The sequence below is a fragment of the Acipenser ruthenus genome, chromosome 49 (genome assembly GCF_902713425.1).
Source record: "Acipenser ruthenus chromosome 49, fAciRut3.2 maternal haplotype, whole genome shotgun sequence".
Lineage (NCBI taxonomy): Eukaryota > Metazoa > Chordata > Actinopteri > Acipenseriformes > Acipenseridae > Acipenser > Acipenser ruthenus.
Genome location: NC_081237.1, coordinates 5,206,642 through 5,230,252, shown reverse-complemented (window position 1 = coordinate 5,230,252; position 23,611 = coordinate 5,206,642). Strand labels below are relative to the sequence as shown.

The 23,611-nt window shown below is 43.8% G+C and overlaps 3 protein-coding genes across 6 annotated transcripts in view; 2 read left to right on the top strand and 1 right to left on the bottom strand.

Annotated features, from left to right (window-relative positions):
- The window catches only part of LOC117428945 (transcriptional repressor p66-alpha), a 36,160-nt gene extending 23,255 nt beyond the window's left edge, over window positions 1–12,905 (top strand). For 3 of the 4 annotated variants that reach the window (XM_059014799.1, XM_059014800.1, XM_034911953.2), the window contains 9 exons: window positions 1,410–1,539; window positions 2,402–2,533; window positions 2,996–3,085; window positions 3,326–3,457; window positions 3,766–3,969; window positions 4,572–4,830; window positions 5,319–5,716; window positions 7,238–7,442; window positions 8,478–12,905. In XM_059014799.1, coding sequence (XP_058870782.1) covers window positions 1,410–1,539; window positions 2,402–2,533; window positions 2,996–3,085; window positions 3,326–3,457; window positions 3,766–3,969; window positions 4,572–4,830; window positions 5,319–5,716; window positions 7,238–7,442; window positions 8,478–8,626 — 1,699 coding nt within the window. In that variant the 3' untranslated portion in view covers window positions 8,627–12,905. The remainder of the gene's footprint in view (window positions 1–1,409; window positions 1,540–2,401; window positions 2,534–2,995; window positions 3,086–3,325; window positions 3,458–3,765; window positions 3,970–4,571; window positions 4,831–5,318; window positions 5,717–7,237; window positions 7,443–8,477) is intronic. The other variant, XM_059014801.1, reaches the window with a different exon arrangement.
- A 2,139-nt stretch (window positions 12,906–15,044) lies between these two features.
- Window positions 15,045–15,885, bottom strand: LOC117966291 (testis-specific serine/threonine-protein kinase 6-like). The gene has a single exon (XM_034912099.2). It carries the CDS (start codon window positions 15,871–15,873, stop codon window positions 15,061–15,063), a length of 813 nt encoding a protein of 270 aa, XP_034767990.1. The 5' UTR covers window positions 15,874–15,885; the 3' UTR covers window positions 15,045–15,060.
- A 1,420-nt stretch (window positions 15,886–17,305) lies between these two features.
- Window positions 17,306–23,083, top strand: LOC117428847 (NADH dehydrogenase [ubiquinone] 1 alpha subcomplex subunit 13). Its single transcript, XM_059015171.1, has 5 exons — window positions 17,306–17,455; window positions 18,938–19,016; window positions 19,732–19,803; window positions 22,052–22,121; window positions 22,818–23,083. Exons 1-5 carry the CDS (start codon window positions 17,362–17,364, stop codon window positions 22,935–22,937), a joined length of 435 nt encoding a protein of 144 aa, XP_058871154.1. The 5' UTR covers window positions 17,306–17,361; the 3' UTR covers window positions 22,938–23,083.
- Window positions 23,084–23,611: the final 528 nt, after the last annotated feature.

The window sequence follows — 23,611 nt, the reverse complement described above, 5'->3', positions numbered from 1 at the left end:
CACTCCACAAAATGAAGGCTGTGTGTCACAAACCGGTTCCAGCCGGCTGTTGTCATGGTTACCACAGTGGAAGGAACGGTTGAAGGGAGGGGGGTCACGTGACCACGGAGTGAAATGCTTGGGTCATGTGACCCTTTTGGTAGGGTGATTAATATACAGGAAGTTAGTTCCCTTAGCTCATGGGCTGCAGTGTGGTGCTAAATAAAGCGATTTTTATTTGTTGATTTATTTTTTATTGTAGTTCAGCTGTTGTGATCAGTTTATTATTTAATCTAGAAGAGATGGCAAAGGACTGAATCGCAGAGATTTTCCATGTCCCACTTTTTTAAAAATTATTATTTATATCTTGTGCAGAAGTCATCCGCATTAAAGTTAAATTTTGGTAACAAAGAATGTTGTTAACATTCCATAATTAAGAGTCATAAAGGAATAAATAAAAAGCACAATCTGTATCAGTGTGGTTTTTATACGCGTATGTTTTGTGTTTTCTTCTCTGTTTTTTTTTGTGCAAGGTTTGTGAAATAAACCGGCTGTCCGTTTTGTATTTTTTTTTTTTCATCCTCACAGCTTGCTTGGGCTCACATTGACAGCAGTGACTCCGTCAGATTTCAACTCGCAACAACAAGCTGCTGCACAGCTCTTTCAAAAACTATTTGTCGGGAACTTAAAAAAAATTAAAAAAAAACAAAGTAAACTGCCATTTGCACATTTCTCTACCAATCTAATTAAGTGAAAGGATCAAAGTGATAATCTTTTAGAATATTACTGTACCACCGAAATATTTCTCACCTGCATTCACTTCATTCCAAGAAACGGGAGGTGAGGATACAAGCGACTGTATTTTTGCAGCAGGGACAGTGTTCAGAACAAAGAAATCAGACCTTCCTGCACAATTGCACAGCACTGATCACCCCCCCGTGCCGAGCGTACCTATTGATTTAGGTTACATAACGTTGCGACAGTAATCCAGCACTCCTCAGACGGGGATCAGTTACAGCTCAAGGTTTAAATGATGTAAAATGAGTATTTGTCTCCCTCTAGTGGGCATACTGAACTGGCTTCACAATGCCGCCTGTGAACTTTTTAAAGTCTGTTCTCTACAGGAATGGAAATAAAATTGCTTGCATAGCAGTTTGATCCATTCCTGGTTTTACTGAGAGTTTGATGAAAAAAAAAAACACACACAGACCTTTGCTTGTTACCTTTACACTGTGGCTAATCACGCTTGTATTGCAACCTGGAATGGGGTAAACTGCTATGCAATATGAGTCTCTTTCCATCCCTGCTGTACAGTATTGACACTTATTAAACCCTTAATATAATCCTATATACCGAGTCTGTTTCTGTATTTCTAATGAGAAAGTCTGACCACGCTGACCCTGTTTCTTGTGTGTCTTTTCTTTTCCCAGTGAAATAATGAAGAAGGACAGGCGAGCTCCTTCTCCGGATATCATTGTGTTATCAGACAACGAGCCTTCCAGCCCGCGGATGAATGGCTTGAGTAAATTCTCGAAGGAAACGAACGCGGACTTGCTCCTGGTGAGTCCGTGGTGCAGGGGGCAGAATCGCTGTGTGGGCTCAGTTACAATTGTAATTGTCATTCGTAATAATTTGCAATGTAATTGCAGTTGAACCTTGGCACACCTGTGTAATTGCAGTTGTTGAATTTTCAATTCTACCTTATGCTTGACCAATTGCAGTTCATTTCCACACATTTCCACGCTTCGCTCCAGGTTGTGTTTTAACACGGAGCAATTCATTATTCTTGTATTTTCAACCACTTTTAATTCCTTTCTGTAGAGTGTTTCTGTATTCGTACCTGGGATTAGCGATTTGGTTATATTAAAGAGTAAACCATGTTCATTATAATTACTGCAGCATAATTGTAATTAACAAAATATCATAATCATTGTAATTTGGGCGAACCGTGCTCCTATAATTGTAACCAATTACAGGTGAGCTTGGGGCTGGCTGTGGTTCAGGGTACATCTCGTTTTATTTAGCAAGTTTTGTCTGGTCTTGTTTTAAAAACTATTTTTGATGAAGCGAGCGTTGGGTCTGGGGAAAATTACTGTGTCAAAGAAAGGGTTTTAAATCTCGGCTGTATTCCAGTATCATAGAAATGTTTGAACCATCATCAAAGACGTGCATGTGATATAGAGGACAGCTGCATAGTTAGAGGTGTGTTGGGTGTAGTTTATTTATTTGGTCTTTTTCCATGTACACAAGTGTTGCATGCATACATCCACATGTAACGTTTACAGTATTAACAGCACTTCCACAGTGGACGCCTCCTGGTGCAATGGTACTCTCGGTGTGTGTTGATCACATTCCAGGGTCCCTGGCGGCTCTGCTGCAGTAGTAACTCTGTGTGTTTCGTTGTTTCCTCTCCGCCGTGCAGAAGAGCAGCCCGGAGGAGCGCGAGCGCATCATCAAGCGGCTGAAGGAGGAGCTGCGGCTGGAGGAGGCCAAGCTGGTGCTGCTGAAGAAACTGCGGCAGAGCCAGATCCAGAAAGAGAGCTCAGCACTGAAGGTACTGCAGAGCTGGCACAGGGCTGGGCACGTCCCAGACGAGAATCGGAGCAGCCCAACACGTCCCAGAGGAGAATCGGAGCGTTAAACGCTCCCTGGACTTGAATGCTCGCCTGCTCCCTTTGCTGTCAAAGCATTCCTGTGTTTGTTTCGATCGCTAGCTTTTTACTTTGTAAATGACGTTTTGATGGGGAAGGCGAGGTCCAGTAGTTTATGTGCGAGTCCGCAGGCTAAGCTGGAGAAGCTGCTGACTTCTTTTATATCTAGAACCACTGGCACTTGTAATGAGACGCAGTTCAATATCAAGTTGATGCAGGTCACAGCCACCTGTAGTCTGGTGTCCTGTATCGTTGGCAGTGGATATGTACGTTTTGTACAGTCCTTTTTATAAGCAGGTTTCACTGTAGTTTTACTTGTTGCCGCAGTGCTTTCTGTGGCTCTGACTTCTCTCTGTCTCTCTCAGCCTACAGGCTCCTCGAGCTCTTCTGTGGCCACACCTCCCCCCCTGGTCCGGGGGTCTCAGAGTATCACTGCAGTCAAGGGATCCCTGCAGGTCAGTGTCCGTGGGCGGTCCAGGGGGCTGCTTTTTTTTTTTAAACTCGCAAGCTCTTTTAAAGCATTACTGGGGTACTATTGAAGTAAGGAATGTGTTTCAGGCACAGTGGGGTGAAGTAAGCCTGGATTTGGGACTGTCAGGCAGTGGCACATGTATATGAAGCCGTGCTGGGTTGTAAAGAGCATTGCCCCGACTGTGGGATTTCTAATTTGTCTCGTTCTCCCCCTCGATCCCCAGGTGTCGTCGGGCCGCAGCTCCGGCACGGTGATCCCCCCTCCGCTGGTGAGAGGCGGCCAGCAGCTCTCCTCCAAACTGGGCTCCCAGCAGCACCCGCAGATAGTCATGCCTCCGCTGGTCAGGGGGGCACAGGTGAGCACAACAACACGCTATAATGTTAGCTTTGCATTATCGTGTTGCACACGTTGTGAAAAACTTAGCAGGTTGAGAACTGGATATAATGTAATGCATTGTTCTTTTCGATTCTTTTTTCTTATTGTTTGCTATTCTATCTTTTTTTCATGATTCGTTTTGAAGAACCTGCTCACTCTCTCTCTCTGTCTCTCTCTCTCTCTCTGTCTCTCTCTCTCTCTCTGTCTCTCTCTCTCTCTGTCTCTCTCTCTGTCTCTCTCTCTCTCTGCACTGACCATCCACATCAGCCCGTGTCTGTGTCTTCTCAGCAAATACACAGCCGCCAGCAGCAGCAGCAACAACAACAGCAGCAACAGCAGCAGCAGCACTCTGGCTCGGGCCCCCCTCCCCTGCTCATGGCGCCCAGGGCCTCCGTCCCCAACGTGCAGATCCAGGGCCAGAGAATCATCCAGCAGGGGCTGATCCGCGTGGCCAACGTGCCCAACACCAGCCTGCTGGTCAACATCCCCCAGGTACACAGCCACAGCACTGCCCATGCCCAAGTCAGTTAGACATGCGTTTCAGCTGGGGCCGCGTTCAGTACACTTTGCACAGCTTGGATCCCAGCATGCTTTTAACATTGCAAGAACCCAAGTCAAGGAGGAGGAGGCTTGACTTATTTTTTTTTTCCTTTTAATAGTCTGTTATACATTTAGCTAAGATTTTGCGATGTGCTGTTTTTAAAGGATGAGGAAGGGGGTTAAGTGCCATGAAATGATGCTGGGCATCGGACAATTGCTTCAATCCAGCTCCTTCTCTTGTAGGAGACAACAGTGGTACGGCTTTATTTTAAAAAGCAAACGTGCACAAAGCAGACAGTTTTTTTTTGGGGGGGGGGGGGACTAGAAGAAAGTCGAATTTTAAAGGGAGTTTAAATTATTGTGATTTATCATTTTATAATTGATGTTCATGATGAAGTTAGTCCTCCAAATAAAAGAAAAGAACGTGTGTGAGACTAGAAAGTAATAATTTAACGGGAGTTGAAATATGATTTAAGATAATTAAAATGAATTATCCTGCTGCTGATGATGATGATAAAGTGAAGGGAGTCCTCCTCCGCCTCTCCCCTCCCCAGGCCTCCCCGACCAACATGAAGAGCTCCTCGGCGCAGGGCGGAATCGCCGGGGTCAACGCCAACGACTCCCCCGCCAGCCGGCAGGCCGCGGCCAAGCTGGCGCTGCGCAAGCAGCTGGAGAAGACCCTGCTGGAGATCCCTCCACCCAAGCCCCCCGCCCCCGAGCTCAACTTCCTGCCCAGCGCCGCCAACAACGAGTTCATCTACCTGGTGGGGCTCGAGGAGGTGGTGCAGAACCTGCTGGAGACACAGGGCAAAGGTGACCACACCTCTCCTCTCCTCTCCCCCCTGCCCCTCTCCTCTCCTCTCCCCCCGTCCCTCTCCTCTCCTCTCCCCCCGTCCCTCTCCTCTCCTACCAGGGTCTTCATAGCTTTATAGCATCTATATAGCTTTGTAGCAAAGTAACTTATGTTAAAAAAGACTGAGTTACTATAACTAAATGATTTGCAGTGTCTCTTCATATGCCCTGTTCAGAAGCCTGTGGTGTCGACAGGGTTGAATACCAATGCAAATTATTCAGTCAGCCTTTTATTCCTGTATGGGAGCAGTCACAAAAACAATGCTGTTCTCCAAAATTATTTAACCTGAACCTCAAAAATCAAAGACGTTCGAGACTAAAGTGTGGTTTCACAGTCCCTGATCTCAGAACGATCTGTTAAGTTTTTTTTAAAGAAGTATACAACTTGCATGCAAACAGACGGTTGATTATACTAACGTGTGTGTGTGTGTGTGCGCGTGTCTCTGCAGGTAAGGCAGCGGTGGCGTCGGTGGCTCCAGCTCCCAAGGACCCCTTCACCTGCGCTCAGTGCAGGACGGACTTCACATGCCGATGGAGGCAGGAGAAGAGCGGCCCCGTCATGTGCGATCAGTGCATGGCGTCCAATCAGAAGAAAGCCCTGAAGGCCGAGCACACCAACCGGCTGAAGGCCGCCTTTGTGAAGGCGCTGGCCCAGGAGCAGGAGATCGAGCAGCGGATACTGCAGCAGCAAGCGGCCGCGCCCCTGCCTGCCTCCTCCAACGCCGGCTCCAAGTCCTCGGAGCACCACAGCCTGGTCTCGCAGGTGCAGCACCACGTCAAAGTGCGGACCCCCAGCCTGCCCCCCAACAGGGGCGTGATCGGACGCCACCACGCCACAATCAAACAGGTAGGGAACCCCCGGGAGAGGGTTGTTTATGAATGGAGGGGTCTGGTGGGTGAGGTTATGGGTAAGGCTGCAATTATGTGCTTTAAATAGGTTTTTATTCCTTCTGTGTAAACACCCTTTTTAAATTCTCATGCACAATTTCAGTGAAAAGGTTTTAGGATCACTACAATACAATTTGAAATTGATGTCAATGTATATTATTCAATTGCAGGGGTTCACAAGCTAAATACAAATTCCTCTGAAAATGTAAAATACTGTTGTGTGTGTGGGGGGGGGGGGGGGGATTTTTATTTTAAAACTTTACAGCCTTTGGGAGATATGACGGGAATATAATTTCCATTCTTGTTCATATCGCATAGATTCTGATTTTTGCTTTTTATATTCGAACTACAAAATTCACACCGGATGTGAAGCTTTGTCATCACTGTGGGGAGGAAAAGAAACGTCATTTTTAGGCATCAGTTTCTTAATTTAAATTGAGGCATCTGAAAGGGCTGTATTTGCAGATTGTGTGGTTCTCAAAAGTTATCAAAACAAGTTGTCATAACACTATAGTTAGAAAACATTTAAATAGCAGGCAGAGGAGGCCAGTTAAAAAATGCTCCAAAAAATTGCAAAGTCGCCTGTCTTCATACAATGGCAGTGAATGTGCGTGTTGAAAGCAGGACTGGCTGCGTTTCCTGTTCCTCTCTGTGTGTTGCAGGTGAGCTGGGGACCCCGGTTGCTCTCCTCCGTTGCACACTGTGTGTGTTTCAGATAGCACTGTGTTTGCAGAACCCTTCCCTCCAGCTCAGTGTTTGTTCTGAGCTCAGCGCCTGCAAAGAAGCCGTGTGCATTCTGGCTCTGTGTCTAAAGCTGATCCCTCGGCAGCATGTTGCACAGCCACGCTGCTAGCAACCAGCTGTGCTGGAAGGGCAATTCAGATAACAGACGGCTTGTTTGTGAACTGCTTGATCAGAAGCAGAACCCTGCTTTTACTCCATGCAACCAGTTATTTGACTTGTGGGGATAGTGAACAGTTAATTCCACCTAAAAACAATGCAGGTGGAAGATGGTGTTCAGCAGTGTCCCTGCCTGGCAATACACTAGCTGTGCACTAGAGGATGCTGGCGTGTACTAATATATAAAGACACTGACTTTGAGCTAGCCTATCATACATATGTCTATAGCAGGCAACTAGCGCTCAAGATCAGCTTCTAAACTCATAGTAAGAAAAAAAATGTAAAGGATTATGATGTAAAGGAACTAAAGAGGGATTTATATATATATATATAATATATGAGTTTTGAAGCTACATCCTGTATGAAGAGTTTTAATGGATGGGATTGCTATTTATTTGGCACAGACCTTTATCCAAGGCGACTCACAGGTGTTGCAGGGCAGTACAGGGTTAAATTCATATTTAAGTACAGTGTAGTTTACAGTAAGTGCAATAATATTAATAGAGTTCAATATGACACCGGGTGCAACCCAGCAGCAGTTCCTCGATCCACAGTTGTTTTTGTTTTGTTCCCGGTGCAGAGCCCTGGTCAGCTGGCGCGGGGTCCCCATTCGACTGGCGCTCGCGGGGTGCTCCACACGTTCTCTCAGTCCTCGCAGCTCCAGAGCGCAGCGCTGGTCACCAGGCCAGGTAAGCATGCCGTGCGTCACGGGAGCAAAGTCAGCACCTCCACCACCACCACCACCGCAGCCAACACCTGGAAGAAGCAGAGCCCCGTGAGCACAGGTAGATCCACCCACCGTCGCCTCCCCCCTCCTCCCTCCCTCCCTCCTCCGGTACAGAGCGGCTCAGGGTTAGCTGCCCAGCAAGAACGGTTTAACACCATCTCTGGCATGGAACGAATAGATAGATAGATAGATGTGTATCTCTGTCTATCTAGAACTCCCAAAAGTGCGATACCTCAAGAACTTGTAAAAGTTGGGGTGGGTGGGAGTATTGAACATAGATACAATTGGTTAACATTAATATATAATATATAATATAATATATATAAATAAGTTTTAACAGGCTACTGTTGCATTTAGTTGTAGATAAGGCAGCCTGGTGCACATCTAAATTGTAAGAGTTTTTTGTGTTGATGGTAAAGGATAATGTAGAAGTTTAAATAGATGGATAATACTGGACCGCCCTGTACAGAATCTGTCTGCTTGGCAGATGCAGCTGCTCTGGGACCTCACTGGCTCCTCTCTCCCAGCCCTGGGTGACCTACAACACCAGGGCTGGGGGGAGAAGACCCCCCTCCACCCCCTTTCCTTCTCTTCTGGTGCTTTGGGTAAAAGGGTAGACACAGAAACGTGCACACGCTGTGCTGCAGGTTCCCCTTCTTCTGGGACTCCTCCTCTCCTCTCCTCTCCTCTCTTTTTGCGGTGGTGGGCTGAGGTGAACTGAACTTTCCTCTTGGCTGTAGTGCCCTCCCTTGAAATCTGGGTGATTTTTTTCATTATTATTATTATTATTATTATTATTATTATGATTATTATTATGATTATGTATTGTGTTAAAGCAGCTCTTCATAAGACAGGCCACGGGAAATCAGTATTTTGATAGAGACTTAACTGATTGCACTAGCTCTTCAGTTTTCTGGGCTTCTGTCTAAGTTAGTAGGATATGATTTGATCTAAATTATGTTCATCTAGTGTTTTTTTGTTTGGTTTTTTTGGTTGTTTGACAAACCTTACTTGTTACTTTCTAATGATTGCAATCCTGGCCTCTCTGATTGATAGCGGCGTGGTCCTCACTGTGCTTGTGTTGGCGTTGCAGGTGTCACCATGGCGTACGTCAACCCCAGCCTCACCGTGCACAAGTCCTCCTCCTCCTCCTCCTCGTCCTCCGTGGATCGCCAGCGGGAGTACCTGCTGGACATGATCCCCTCCCGCTCCATCTCCCAGACAGCAAACACATGGAAATAATCAGAGCAATAATAATAATAGGAATACAAAGAATAATAATAATAATAATAATAATTAATAATGATAAATCCTGTTCATCATTGTCATCATCGCCAGGAAATAACCAACGAGCCTTCATCTCGGTCAACGCCACAGCACCAGTCACGCAGCAGAGCCCCACTCCCTGTTTTAGTTTTTCCAGAACCAGTTGCTCAATCTTGCAAACCAATGGGAACCTGCCGCCACACTTTCTTTCTGCCTGGGACTTTAAAAAAAGAAATAAAGGGAAGGGAGAGGGTAGACAACGGACCTAAAACCTGCTTCATTTTTTTTTTTTCCCCTCTTCACAATCTGTTTCTGAAGAAGACCATCATGTGACGAATGCCCCCTCCCTTTGTTCCTGAAGCCTTGCGAATGGACTTGCTTTGACGGACTGCTCCCAGCAGCTGCACAGCTGCAGGAACTTGTAATTCCACACGGAAATGGCTCTTAAACAACACTGGGGACGCAGCCTGAATGCACTGCTCCTAAGACTTGAGGGAGACAGGATGTTAAACTGCAGATGGATGGGCTGAATCTTTTTTACACTGTGTACCCCCCCACACACACACACGCACACACACCTCCCCACGCTCCACAGACACACATGCCTCTCCTGCCCCCTCCCACCCTAACTGCTGTATTGATTTTAGACGACTGCATCTGAGCAGTGTTAACTTCTGTAAAGAAACACAAGCACAACAGCTCTCAACTCTCACAGCACAAAGTAACTGCTGTTGTGAATTGAATCGTTTTATTGTCGTGGTATACGCAGGACCAGGCCCTGGTTAACTGCTCCGCTGTTCTGAGTGCAGTCGACTTCTCCTTCACTGCCCCAGCAGTCTGCTGTTTTTGATTGGAGCTGTTTTTTTTTTTTCCTAGATCTCTCGTTTTTGGAGGTCTGCGGTGTTGAGAGTTAACGTCTGAATGCTGTCTCTTCACGCAGGGTTGCTTATTGTTTTAGAGGTTGAGAATGCCTTTTTTCTTGTCGTTTTAAAGCTAGATGCAAGCAAAGCCGTCGTTTAGGGGAAACGAGGTCAGGGAGAGGGACGTAAAACACAGAGGCGTGGCTGAGACCGCAGGTCACCTTGGACTGCTACTCCTTTCTGCTAGTGTTCGGAAAATGTCAAACTTGAGACAAACCGCACATGCTCAGCAGTTAGGGTGTCGGCAAGAGTCTGTGTATCTGCAGACGCGGGGGTCCTTGTGAATCTCCTTGCACATCCTTGGGTTATTAATAATGCAGGAAAAGGGCGTGCTTCTATGTCTGACTTTTTATTTTCCCCTCCTCTCATTTATGGTATCTATCGTTAGCTCATTATCTGGTTGGCAGTTGCAGATGGTTCATCTATATATTTTTTTTCCCATTAGGCAGCTGATGTCTGCCTCCTCATATTTTTGAGCCCTGGCTTGAGTCTACCAATCCAATTGGTCAGTTATGCATTAGGAAATTCTGGCAAAAATCTTGAAATTTTGGTTTTTACACTGCGGGACGGGGGACGGACCAGGATTATTCTATTTGCAGATGAAATCCCGAATTGGCCCTCGCTCCTTGTTTCAACTTTCCCTTGAAAAAAAAAAAAAAACATCTTATCTGACTTCTCTTTCCATTGTTGCTGCTGCTGTTGTAGAAACAGACTGCTGATATGATTATAATGGAAAGTTTTTTGTATTACAATTAATATCCTTGGTCATTTCGTTATTTCAACCCCACTACTGAGGACGGAAGATTGGGACTCGGGAGGGGCTAATGAGTCTGGTTCATTAGCAACCAATCATGGCCAGCTTACAGGTCATTTCATTTTGATTCTGCTTTTTGCTGCCTGACAGTTTTACACCATTCCGTTTCCTTGGCAACAGGCTCTTCATTATTGTGTGAGGGAGGGGTCTGCTTTACAAGTTTGGTTATTTGATCCATACGTCGCTCTATCAAGTAATAATAATAAAACCCATTTTAACCCCTTTACACTTTTATTTTGTGTGTGTGTGAATAAAAACAGTGTTTAGCTTAAAAACGACTTTTTCTTTTTTTAAAAAATAATATACAGCTGTGTAGAAATATTTTTTTATAAATATAGAAAACATCTTTGCATTGGAACTATAGAAATATGTAAGTAAATATTCTATTTCCAGAACTCTGGTCCTGGGCGAGTTTGAAGACATTCACCTCAAATGGACCATATGTGGACTCCATGTGTTTCTGATTAGATAACAATATAAATATATACACTTTATATAACAATAATGTTTAATGGTATAATAATGTATTTGAGTGAAACCTGACTTGAAGTAAATAGAGAAGTTCATATACTTGGGGAAACTGGGGTTGGGTTGGGGGGGGGGGGGGGTATATATTTTAAGAGAAAATGAAAGAAATCTGCTCAATGTATTCTGCAGAGAAAGCTTCTGTTTGATCGAAGCCACTGAACCAGTGTTTTTTGTCATGCTTGAAAAGGACAGATTTGCTGCAATCTCATTCTCAAATTATAAATGATATCCTAACGGTTTATTTCATGTGGGTGTTTTTGTGCTCACCTTTATTTTCCATTCAGCCTGGTTTTGAATTCATCTGTCTTCATCTGTTTCTGTAAGTGCAGTTACAGGCGGCTTACTTTATTTCAAAGGCAGCCAGCACATTTCAAATGAATGTGTGCGGATACAGAACCAAACAGCAAAAGGATTTTGCTGCAGGAGCGAATCTTTCTAAACCTCCTGCCTTGCCCGCGACGCTCTGAGGCGGACTTGAAACAGTGTATTTATTATGAACTATTTCTCAACAGACATGAAGATGATCAGAATCCCGATTTTAAACTGATGGGAAAAAAAAACACACACCTGGAGAAATATGAACCAGAGAACAGCAGCTGGAAAGAAACTTGATCCCTGACTGCATGTGCTTAAATTCAACACAGATGGGTCGTCAATTTGAATGATTTAAAAAAAAACATCAGATCTTAATACCGCCATCCTAAAAATGTAACCCTGCTCTATTGTGGATCTATTTCCATTTTAAGTATTTTTTTATTTTTATTGCGTTGTTAATGGGTTAATTAATTACCCCTGAGCCGAAACGCTGTCATGGTTAGAGGAGCAGTAAAGTCTGTTGCTGTTTTATACCCACGAGTGTTCAATTTAAGGAAATCCCAAAATAAAACGCGTCTCCCAATTGTAAACACTGTTCTTAATCAGAGCCTTAACACGTTTGAATTTGGATTTGTCTCCTTAGCCCTGTAGTAGCAATACGACTCTCCACAGAGGGCTGTACCAGAGCTTGTGGGTTGATTTGAACGCCTGTCCTACCAGACAGATCTGTAATCTTCTAGAAGCGACGTTTAAAATAGAAAGGCTCCACTAAGGCAATGCGTAAAAGCAAAGTTAGGAAAGACTTGTGCTGGAACAGCTTTTAATTTGCACAGCAGTTGCAACCAAACCATGGGGCTTTCACTCATTTTGACATTTTTGCTAAATCCATTTGTTAAGTTCAACTAGTGATGTATCTATGAAGGCTTGTGAACTGTTCTGTTTTGCATGGGTTCTGAATATCATTACCGATCAATTCAACTGTTTTAAGGTCTAGTGCTGCGATACCAGTACTGGGGTTCCGAATAGAACCATTAGGGTTTGACAATTAGAAGCTTCACATTTGGAACCCTTGATTGGGTTCCAAATAAAACCTGTATAGTTCTATATAGAACAACTGCAAGAACCTTATGTTCTAAGCGTGTACAGATAGATGGATTGTATTTTTAAAAAATCGAGTGATTTTTGTAGATTTAATTGATTTTTATTTATTTGATTTTGTTTTTTTAATTCTCCTAAAATATGTTTGGGGTTTTACTTTGTGGACCGCAGTGCCCAACCAAAGGATTGTGAACTCCCCTGGCTTAAACTGTCCCAAAAACACACCAGATTACCCTCCCGATGTGCAGTTAACAGAAACACGTTTTTGACCAGATTTGCTTCTTTTTATCTTTTCTAAGCAGAGTCGCTTTTTTATATTATTGTTTAGATATTTCAATGCAAAAAAAAAAAAAAAAAAGAACTGCTCTAGTGTGATTGTCTGCGTTTATGCAGAGTTAATATGTTGTATATTGTATTAAGTGAGGGATAAAGCTTGCATTATTTTGTACTTTTAAATCTTTACTAATAATAACCATTCCCACTACTACCCTGGTTGAAAAGTCAGCTGTAATCCATAACTGTATACTGTACTGTGAGGGGGGTAGCATTTGAATTTGACAATAAATAAGTGAATGATTAAGGGTGTCTCTTTATTACAGCTTCTGCTTGCTAGTTACATCTCCAGTACTGCTGCTGACAGGACCCTGTTATCGACGCTGACTTGTATTGTTTTCAAAGTTCCAGTCCTCATACAGCGGATTTTACACCCTGTCTCAGTGTGGACATAATTACAGCAACACATTTGCACATGTAACATATCCTGCATATAAACCGAATTGAGGAGTTATGCTAATTTTGCGTCATGCACATTTTGCAGGTTTTTAATAAATGCGAAATTAGTGAATATTTCGTGTTTTACAGGGTCTTTACAGCTGGAGAAATAGGTGAAAAAGCCTCCAATTAAAGGTTATGTCCTGTTCACCCTGGGACGGTGGACCGCATCTTGTTTGTGTCTTTTTGTCCCAGATATTAAGGAGCGAAATCTAATCCATATGGTTTGTGAAACTGGTCTTCAGCACGAACGGTTCCTCGAAATACCGCTTGGGTTGTAAGAAATGCAAAAATCAATACTATTAGTGCTGTCCATTTTGGCTACTGACCAGTTGAACATCTTTGATTCCAGATACAGTTCAAAACAGTGTGGACCGCCTCCTCCCCGGAGCGCCCGACAGCCAGCTGCTGTCGAGTGGTTTGTCCTTCTCGGTTTTTTTAACGTATGGTCCACCGGAGGCCCCGGGGCTGGTATCTCCGACCTCGCCGTGAGTCTCCTCTGCTTGCTTGGCTACGGCGCTGCTGTAGTGGGCAAGTCTGGAGAGATAATTCCCGAACTCCCGGTCGTGCTGGAGCTGGGATGACAGCTTCTCCGCTTCTATGGTCTTCACACTCAGCTCGCAAAAGGCTCTTTCCCGCCGGTTAGCGTAGTGTGCGTGCTTCTGGTTTAGGCTCAGTCTCCGACCCGTGCTGGTGAGGTGAGACATCCTGTCCCGAATGATCTTCCCTATTTAAAATGCTGATTTGCTGAGTGAACAGCCAACAGTATCACCGCTGTGAAGCCTCAGTCCCGTCTCTTACTAGATTATATGGAGTGTTTTCTCTTAATGCACGAGTCCACACAGCCTCTCTTCTGACCTGCTTAAATCTTAAGCGCGCATCCAGATGAATGTTACAACATCACCTCAACGTTTCGTTTAACGCAGAGGAGGTTTTATCACGTTTTCGATTGAGCTTATCGTTTCTTACTGCCTGTGTGAGGATAATAATACTCTGTCATTCGGTGACAGGTTCGGTTAACAAGGAGTATTGCTGGTGATTTAGGACTTAGGAAAGCTACCTGCCTTGTGATCTTATCTCGTACCAGTGCTTTAGCTAGTACTGCAAACACCATCGCATGTCACAAGATTAGACGTGTGTGTTTGTTTGCTTGTTAGATTCGCTTTCCTCAGTGATATAATCGTGACACTAACCAAATTCCAGCTCAATTCACTGTGGGCTGGCTGTGCTAGAATGCTAACTGCCCAGTCTGGTTTTATTCTGCACTCCTTGCCCAAATATTACAAGGCAAATGTGATCTATTTGTATTGCAGTTACTCACACAGTTATGTATGTATATGTGTATGTGCGTGTGTGTGTCTTAAGTCTATCTGGCTGTTTCTACAATGCTGTCTCAAGAAGGCGGAAGCCGAAACATTGTAGGTGATTATTAAAACAGTAGGTTTTCAGTTTATCAGTTGATTTTCTTTTCCTCTAAGTATTGCTAGTGATTGATGTGAGTCCTGACTATCCTTCGATAGAGAGCTGCTTGGTGTTTATTCTCTGTACTCTCTCTCTCTCTCTCTCTCTCTCTCTCTCTCTCTCTCTCTCTCTCTCTCTCTCTCTCTCGATGGATGGATGGATGGATGGATGGATGTGTTAAGGTGCTTTGATCTGAGTTCAGGAGTTGTTCATCTATTCTAGTCTTTACGTCAGCAGAAGGCTGTAATGAGTACCCAGTACTGTGTCCCAGTAAATAGCATGCCCATTACAGCAAATACATTATTGCCGCAGACTTGTTAAAACTGTTAAGATAAACTGGAACATGACAGGGTTCCGAATTCCCTATATCATTCCATGTTAACAATAAAAAGAAATCAAAGTCTTACAAAATAAAACAAATTTAAAAAGTTGAACGCTTGTACAGTACAGCCAGGTACCTAACCCGCTTTAATCAACAGCACCACACTACACGTTCCTATCGCCTACGTAGTTGTCAGCCACTCATTATCAGCGACCTGCTTGATGGACGGCCGGACCGAAGGGCTGAACTGCAGCAGAAGACCAATAAGCGCTTTGCATTTGTCCTCCACCTGCACGCCTTCGGGGTAGACCACGCCCTTCTTCTGGAAGCGCGGCAGCTTGCTGACGTTGGAATCGTCGAAGGGCATGCAGCCGGTCGTCATGACGTACAGAATCACCCCGAGGCTCCACACGTCGTACTTTTTGGGGTCGTAAGGGACCCCGAGGAGAACTTCGGGGGGCGCGTAGGCAGCGGAGCCGCAGTAGGTGCTGCTGACCTCCGGGTAGCCGTGCGCTTTCCTCCCGAAGCCGAAGTCTGTGATTTTGACCTGGTTGCCCTCAGTCAGAAGCACGTTTTCACACTTGAGGTCGCGGTGGACTATGTTGTTCTCATGCAGGTAGCTCACCGCGCTCACGATCTGAATGAACATGTCTTTAGCTTGCGGGCCTGGGATGTGGTTTAGCTGTTGCACCCTCTGCAGCAGGTCCGTCGCGGCCACCTCCATGACGATATACAGCTTCCCGTTGCAGACCTCGATGAATTCGTAGACCTGCACGATGTGCGGGTGCCTGAGTCCCTTTAAAATAGCGAGCTCCCGGGGCAAGAATTTAGTAACGAAGTCCGGAGGGGCTCTTCTCCGGTCCACGATTTTTATTGCTACGTTCTCCCGGTATTTCTTGGACTTGGCCAGCTTGACTTTCGAGTAACTGCCTTCCCCGATAGTTCCTCCGAGCTTATACCCCAGCTCGGACAATAACCTGTCTCCAGACATCATTTAGGACTTTACCTTTTTAAGGCATGGCCGCAATAATTAAAAGGGTAGTCTTTATCTTTTTTTATTTTTGCCGTGACGTTCCCAGACCAGGCCGCCCTGAAATGATATCAAACTGTAATGAGTTTTTGCTTATGAAGTTGAAGTCCGCGTCACTGACGGTTTTTTTTTTTTTTCACTTATGCACACACCCTTGTACACGTATACTGTACAGTATATATATATATATATATATATATATATATATATATATATATATATATATATATATATAATATTGTAACATGCACCGCCTGTTTATCCACGTATATAGTATGTTACGTTAGTACCTTTTTGTTTTAGCCCGCCGATGCTCAGTCTAGGCTTCGTTGCGCCACGGAAACGTACCTTAGGCATTAAACATTAGGAACAGTCTGTTAGACACATGCACGTCAGCAACACATTGCTTTGCATTTCAAAAACTGGTAACATGCGCTCCTACTCCTGCATGGGACGTGGGCCGTGTTTCCTACATACTGTACTAAGGAAACGGGGAAATAATTATCTCCTGTAATGAGACAGTCGACTATATAAATAGGTTTCAGTTCAGTCCAAAATATTAAGGACATAATCGTTTGTCCTTGGATTTCCTACTCAAAAGTTATTAATGTATGTCCGTATTGGTTTATTTAAAATTAATTCGCTTGTTGTTGTCTATTTCGCGGTTGGTTTATTTATGACGTACTGTGAAGTATAAATACATTTGCTGAGAGGGGGTGACGCAATGCAAACACAGTACTAAAAAAACATTTGACTATCACTGGCGTGTGCAGACTTGTTAAACAGGGAGGCCCAAATATACAGAGCAAATACAAACATGATATCCTTTTCCATTATACTAAACTCACCCTAAACATTGCAGAGCTAGCTTCCTTGTGCATACGTGGGATCTATCGCATTATTGTTTTTTAAACAGCTGTAAGATATAAATCAAAAGTTGATACTGGATTTTGCTGTTTTTTTTGTAAGTATTTGAGCGCCACCTGTTGGGTAATTAGAGCACACGGGTGTGGTGGTGGGGGGTGACAGTGACGTCAGTGTGTGCGCTGAGTGACAGCCTCGTACACACAGCCTATGAAACTGATGACTTTTTTTTTTTTGTAGAATCATTTTTATACATTTTTCATAAGAAAATATGAATAATAATAATAGTAATGCGAACACGTTGCTGCTTAGAGAACCCACACATACCACAAACAATACATATTCCAAGCAATGCATGGTTACAGTAAAGACACAAATAACATTAATTTAAATATTCAACATGTACATCTTTCCATGGAGTTTTAAAAAAGAGACCTGCGCAAGGTGTCAGGGGTAATGCGTGCACCCCGTTTTGCCTCTCTAAAAATGGCGCCGCGTAGGTGACAATCGCTCACGTCGGCTCCTATTACGTCACTAGCGCTTTTTGGTAACGTCACCCGTGTTCGCTTGTTTGGAGGGGTAGCCAAGATGGCGGCGTCCAAGGTGAAGCAGGACATGCCTCCTCCGGGGGGATACGGACCAATAGATTACAAACGAAACCTCCCGAAACGCGGGCTCTCTGGTCAGTATGCACGCAGTCCAGGGGTTGACACGCGAGGGTTTCATTTAAAAAAGGCGAGTTCTTTGTTTATTTGCAAAGAAGTCGCCGTGGCCTTCAAAGCGACCCGGCTTTGCTGCCGCTTGCTCAGTGCATCCTCAAAATGTTTATTTAGGATGAATACACACAGATAAGGTGGACACAGGCTGTCCCGCACGACATAACTCTGTTTCATTAGTCGTGATGCTGTGGTTCTGTTTTTTGCAAGGGAAGTCGGTACACAAATACTGTGTTTACCAATTTGGTTAGACACGGTTCCTGTCCTGTCCTGTTACGTTGTTCTGTTGTACCCGACTTCTCAAAATTATTGTGTAAATGCGCTGCCTTATAAACTGTACGTACTGCAGTGCACTGGAAATGTGTTAATACGGGTAACGCCTGGGAATGTAAGCAGGTAGTGTAGCTGCTCTGTTAACTCTGTGACACCGAATAGGCGTTTTAGCTTCTATCTATCGGGTTACAGCATTAGAGCATTTTTAGTAAATCAAAATGGAAACACTCAATTATTTAATAATACTTTATTGTTTGGGTAAACGTTGCAGATAGTGCGTTAGCTTTTTAGTGTAGAATTTGCTGTTTTGCTGCACCTGCGTCTTTTAAAAGTCAGTGGGCTGTGTCTGTCTGCCTTTGACCTATACCACCCTGTGCCTTTATCATTACCAGTGCAGTTCTGGATTTCGAATGGTCTTGAGAGTCCTCCGCAGCAGTGATCTTTTACAATACTGTTTCAAATAATTCAAAACCATTAAATACAACTAATAAAATAAACTTCTAACATTGAGACATTGAGAAAGCCGTGTTGAAGAATGATATAAGTGTATAACGGGAGCAATGAAAATTATCCCAAAAGTAGAAACCCTGGGGGATACACCTTTTAATTGCTGAATGAATCCCTCTAAATGAATCCCACTTAACAAACATTTCTACTGGATTCAGGTACTTTGATACAGCTTTCCTTACTGCTGTGCTCCCTGCAGTGTCTCCTTTGCAATCATCACTTTACATTACAATGACACTGTATGCATGCCTTGTTCATGCTGAATTCGGTTACGAGTGAGAGAAACTTTAATAGATACTTCAACTGAGACCTCACACTTTAATACGCAATGCTGTTTTTTTTGTAAATTATAAGTAGGTCTAGAAAAACAGTTTTGCAAAACTTCACTCGGCTGGAATAAAAACAAGAGGCCAGCTTGTCATTGATTGTAACAGGCAGTCTTGTGGATAAAACTGTGCTGTTTTGTGACCAGAGCATAATATCCAGACTACTGTAATAAGGAGACTGTCTCAAAGTCTCTGGACTGGAGCCTCCAGTTCTGAGAAGTCCAGGTGTCTTGCCTCTTTGGGTGGAGTCTCAGTTAGAAACCTGGATGCCTCACATTCATGATGGGTGAGTCTGCTCCTGAATCGACCCTGCTGCTCCTAACTCTGGTGTTTTCATTCCAGGGTTTAGTATGTTTGGAATCGGTATTGGTGTCCTGGTTTTTGGCTACTGGAGACTATTTAAATGGAACAGAGAAAGAAGGTAAGAAACTTAATAAAACTAAATATTCAGTTTTTTGTTGGGGGAGGATTTTGTACTTTTTAATGCTAATAGTGAAACGCTAACTCATATAAATCCAGTATGTTTTATATGGGTTTGCGTTTCACTATTAGCATTAAAAACAGTTATATTTTACATTGAAACTAGATTGCTTTCCACATACAATCATTTATCTCATATATGTCTTATTATTATTATTTATTTCTTCGCAGGCGCCCTTACCCAGGGCGACTTACAATTGTTACAAGATATCACATTATTTTTACATACAATTACATTATTTTTTTACACATTATTTTTTACATACAATTGCCCATTTATACAGTTGGGTTTTTACTGGAGCAATCTACGTAAAGTACCTTGCTCAAGGGTACAGCAACAGTGTCCCCAACCGGGGATTGAACCCACGACCCTACGGTCAAGAGTCCAGAGCCCTAACCACTACTCCACACTGCTGCCCTGTCTTCTACTGAATTTCCAGCCAAACCAGCTTTCAGCGTGAGCTTATTTAGACACACCACACAACTTTGTGCAGGTAGCTTACAATTCGGGCTCCCAGTAAAGCCTGGAATGGCTCAGACTGCGAAGAGTCTTTAATGACTCCCCCTGTACTAGACTTCTGTAAACTGTTCAGTTCGCCGTCACACATGTTTTGTAGGGTTTGTTTGATGAACTTGCTTTTGATTCTGTTTCCCAGGCGGCTGCAGATTGAAGACCTGGAGGCTCGGATCGGTCTCCTCCCCCTGCTGCAAGCGGAGCACGACCGCAGGTGAGCTCTCCTTCAAGGGGACGTGCCCCCATGACGGATTTAACCCTTTAAGGTACAAGGGACGTATCTTCCCCACAAATGAGTCTAACTTTGTGATGAAGTGCACGAAACAGGGTTTAAAATGCACTGAGAGGTTGGATCAGGTCATCCGAATGGTCAGTTTCCTCCTCGTGATTCTTGAGTCGCTCTCAAATGTATTTTAAGAAGAAAGCGTTTGAACAGCCGCTCAATTCCTTGTGTATGTAAGAGGTTAATAATGCATTCTTTATTTCTCAGTGGCTCCTAATTAAATTGACTTCCCTAGGTCTAGAATGAAAATGTTTGAATCCTTTTTTTTCAAGTTATTATTGTATTATGCAACTTATTACAGCTGAGTATGAAAACCTCAAAGTATTTGTTAAGATGATTTTAAATATATATATAGTTAATTTTTTATTATTATTTTTTAATTAAGGTTTTTACTGGCCAAACTAGACCTAAGATACATTCAATAACGAAACAGGACCACTTACAGTAATAATTAATAAGTAAATAACACTAGAAGCATAACCAATACAACACAGTGACATCTTTCTTCATTTTGAACCCACTTGCAGCTATTGGGGCCAGAAAATGCAAGGAAAAAAAAAAAAGTGCAGAATAAAACAAACTAAAACAACACAAGAAAAAATGTGTAACAATTTGGCAGCCTATCGAAGTCGCCAGCCCGCACTTCCTGGGGGTTTGGTGTGCTGGGCTGTTGCGTTTGACCATAATTGGAAGTGATGGCAGCCCTAAGTGTGAGCCTGAAGGTGATGCAAGCCAGAGGCTGGTGAGAGACAGAGGGGGGGGGGGGGGGAGCCATGCTGCGAGTGTTCTCCTGCTTCACAAGCTCCATCGAGCGCTGCAGTGGCACCACGGATATTATTATTATTATTATTATTATTATTATTATTATTATTATTGGACTTGTTTACTAATGTAATGACCTGGCCTTTGAAGAACATTTCCCTCTTACCTCTCGTGAACTCTTGCCAGTTCAATTTTTTCTGTATATCGTTTACCATATCCCTTCGAATTTAAGACGCAGCCCAAACTTCCCACCGTCTCTGTCGTACACACACCCCTCACAACAGCAAGCACGATACGACACACCACTGCATCAGACAACATGTAACCCAGCCACCACACCAGCACTGACCGCATTGCAAACACAGCAGCAGAACGGTATGCACAATACCAACAGAAAATAACATGCACACATCGAGATTACTCGCACCTGTTTTTCTCCCAGTTTTTGAACTGTGGTATTGATTGGCATGTCGAAAAATACAGGGGTTTGATCAGCATTTCTGATCAGACCCGGCTGGCACTGTTTTTTTTTTTTTTTTTTAGAAACGCTGAAATTGTAAAAGGTTTTTTGAATTCCTCAGGACGCTAATGACTCTTCTTTGGAAACGGCTGCCTGTATGTCATGGATGATTCAAGATCGGGCGGTAATGTTTTGGTTCGTCTTTTCTCGGCAGTCAGTCACGTTGCTGTTTTTGTATTTCGGTAGTCAGGTCTATCGTTTGACGATTTTAATACACGCTTCACTATTGAAAACAGTGAATTAGTGAAGGACCCTTTATATTGTACAGTATAGAACTTGACAATTCACCGTCGACGCGGCCTGTCCATGAATGAGCCGAGATCTTGAATTGAATTGCTGGATAGTGAGATCACAAGGAGGCTCTGTATAGTGCTGGCCCTCTTATAGTGCTTGAAAGCGCCTGGGTATGAAGTCAGCGAGGATCTCTGGACCTCACACCTCGGAGCAGGATTGTGCAGAAGCACATCCTTCAGTACCAGCGGTCTGTCAAAGCAGGGCTGTAAAGATTCATCGTGAATCGCTGAGTCCTGATGCCACCTTTGCATAGTACATTGTATCATAATATGTGCTGTTTAAAAAAAAAAAAATAATAAAATATAAATTCTAAGGAAAGATCAAATGAAAACCTGTTTTATTCTGTGCTTGTTTTTTTTTTTTTTTCCAGGGACCAGCCAGCCTACACCCTGCTGGGCTCCTCGGGAGCTGGTCTGATTAACTAAGAACTATGCTGCTGTTTGTCAGTGTGTGTGTGTGTGTGTGTGTCTGTCGAAATAATAATGTCTGTTCTGTTTCAAGCCTGCCCTGACTTCAAGTAGCATGTCTGTCTGTCCGTCACTCTGTGTCTATGTTCTTGTACAGTCTGTCTGACGCCTGTCTGTCTGTCTGTCTGTGTTCCAGGACACTGCGGATGCTAAGACAGAATCTAGAAGAAGAAGCCAAGATAATGAAGGATGTGCCCGGCTGGAAGGTAAGAGTGCCTCCTGGAGTCACTGCTTTGCAGTCCGGTCAGTGGAAATGGATAAACACCTGCAACTTGGATTGTTCCATAAGGGATTCAGTACTGTTTTATACACAGACAGTTTTTACACAGCATGTGGTAAGCATGCATGCATGAAGCTCCATTCTCCTCGATAGGACAGTGTTCTAACAGTCTGTGGCTGCAGCTGCACCAGCCTGAGTTCTGAACTTGTCACGCCTCTGCAGCCTGGAGTAACCAAGGCTGTCGGCTACATCCTTTTTATAGATGCAGGTAACCCATATGGTGTTATATCAGCTTGGTGTTTATCTGTTTGGGAACAGCTTCAAACCTCAAAGATGCAGCAAAGCAGTTTGAGCCGTTCCAGGTTTTACTGTGAGCTCAATGCTCTGTGACATCACAGGTTTAATCAAACAAATATAGACTGCAGTTTTATTCCCTATAGTGTTGAAAAAGCATTATTGTTCACTGTCCCTTTTTTTTTTTTAACTGAACCTACAATCTGTCTCGGGTACCTTTCACAGCAGGACTACACTTACCAAAATGCAGTGGGGTGTGAGTGGAAAAGCCTGCAGTCCCAAACTGTCCTAATGTACATGGAGTCATGTTTACCCTACGATTCTCTCTCTCTCTCTCTCTCTCTCTCTCTCTCTCTCTCTCTCTCTCTCTCTCTCTCTCTCCTCGCAGGTTGGTGAGAATGTTTTCCACACAGACCGCTGGGTCACCCCTCTCAACGACGAACTGTTCAACCTCCGGCCAGCGGAGGAGCTGCTGCACAAGAAGTTTGGTTTCCAGTGGTACGTCTAGACTGCAGCTCCCCTCCTCCTCCTCCTCCTCTGCTGTACTGAAGGGAGGCTCTGAGGACCCGGTGACTCCTGGAGTAGAGGCTGTGTGCCCCAGGCTCAACGCCTGCTGTAAATGTTTAATATTAAATACATTTTTCTCTGTTTCAACTCTTGCTTTGAGAGGCTCTTTTGTTCTGATAAGTGTGTGTGTGTATTGCACTATGTAAAGTGACCCGCTCAAACTCTTGGCTTACTCGATATCTTGTCACTGCGAAGACTTGTACCGTGTTCAGTGTGGCACCAATCGGTCTTAACTGGGAAAAAATACATGCAAAAAAAAAAGCACAACTTTTTAGGAGGCAAAAATGTCCCACCCAGTCAACACTTGGAATTGCACTTTTCAAGTAACTTTTATTGCATCGATTTTTTTTTGTGGTTGCAGTTCCACCTGCCAGCTCATGGGGGCACTGTAGAACAGTCTTTGTTTATTTCCGCACCAATCCTGCAGTCAACAGTATAATGTCATTATTAGATTGGCTTGGCAGTGTACACATTACCTTCAGTTTTGAAAAAAAACGAAATAGCATTTGAACTGTATCAAAAGGAATTGCCCTAAATATTTAGTTTTTGGTTATGCTGAGGGGAGGGGGGGGGGGGAATAAATGCAGCATTTTATATAATCATAAAATGCTCCCT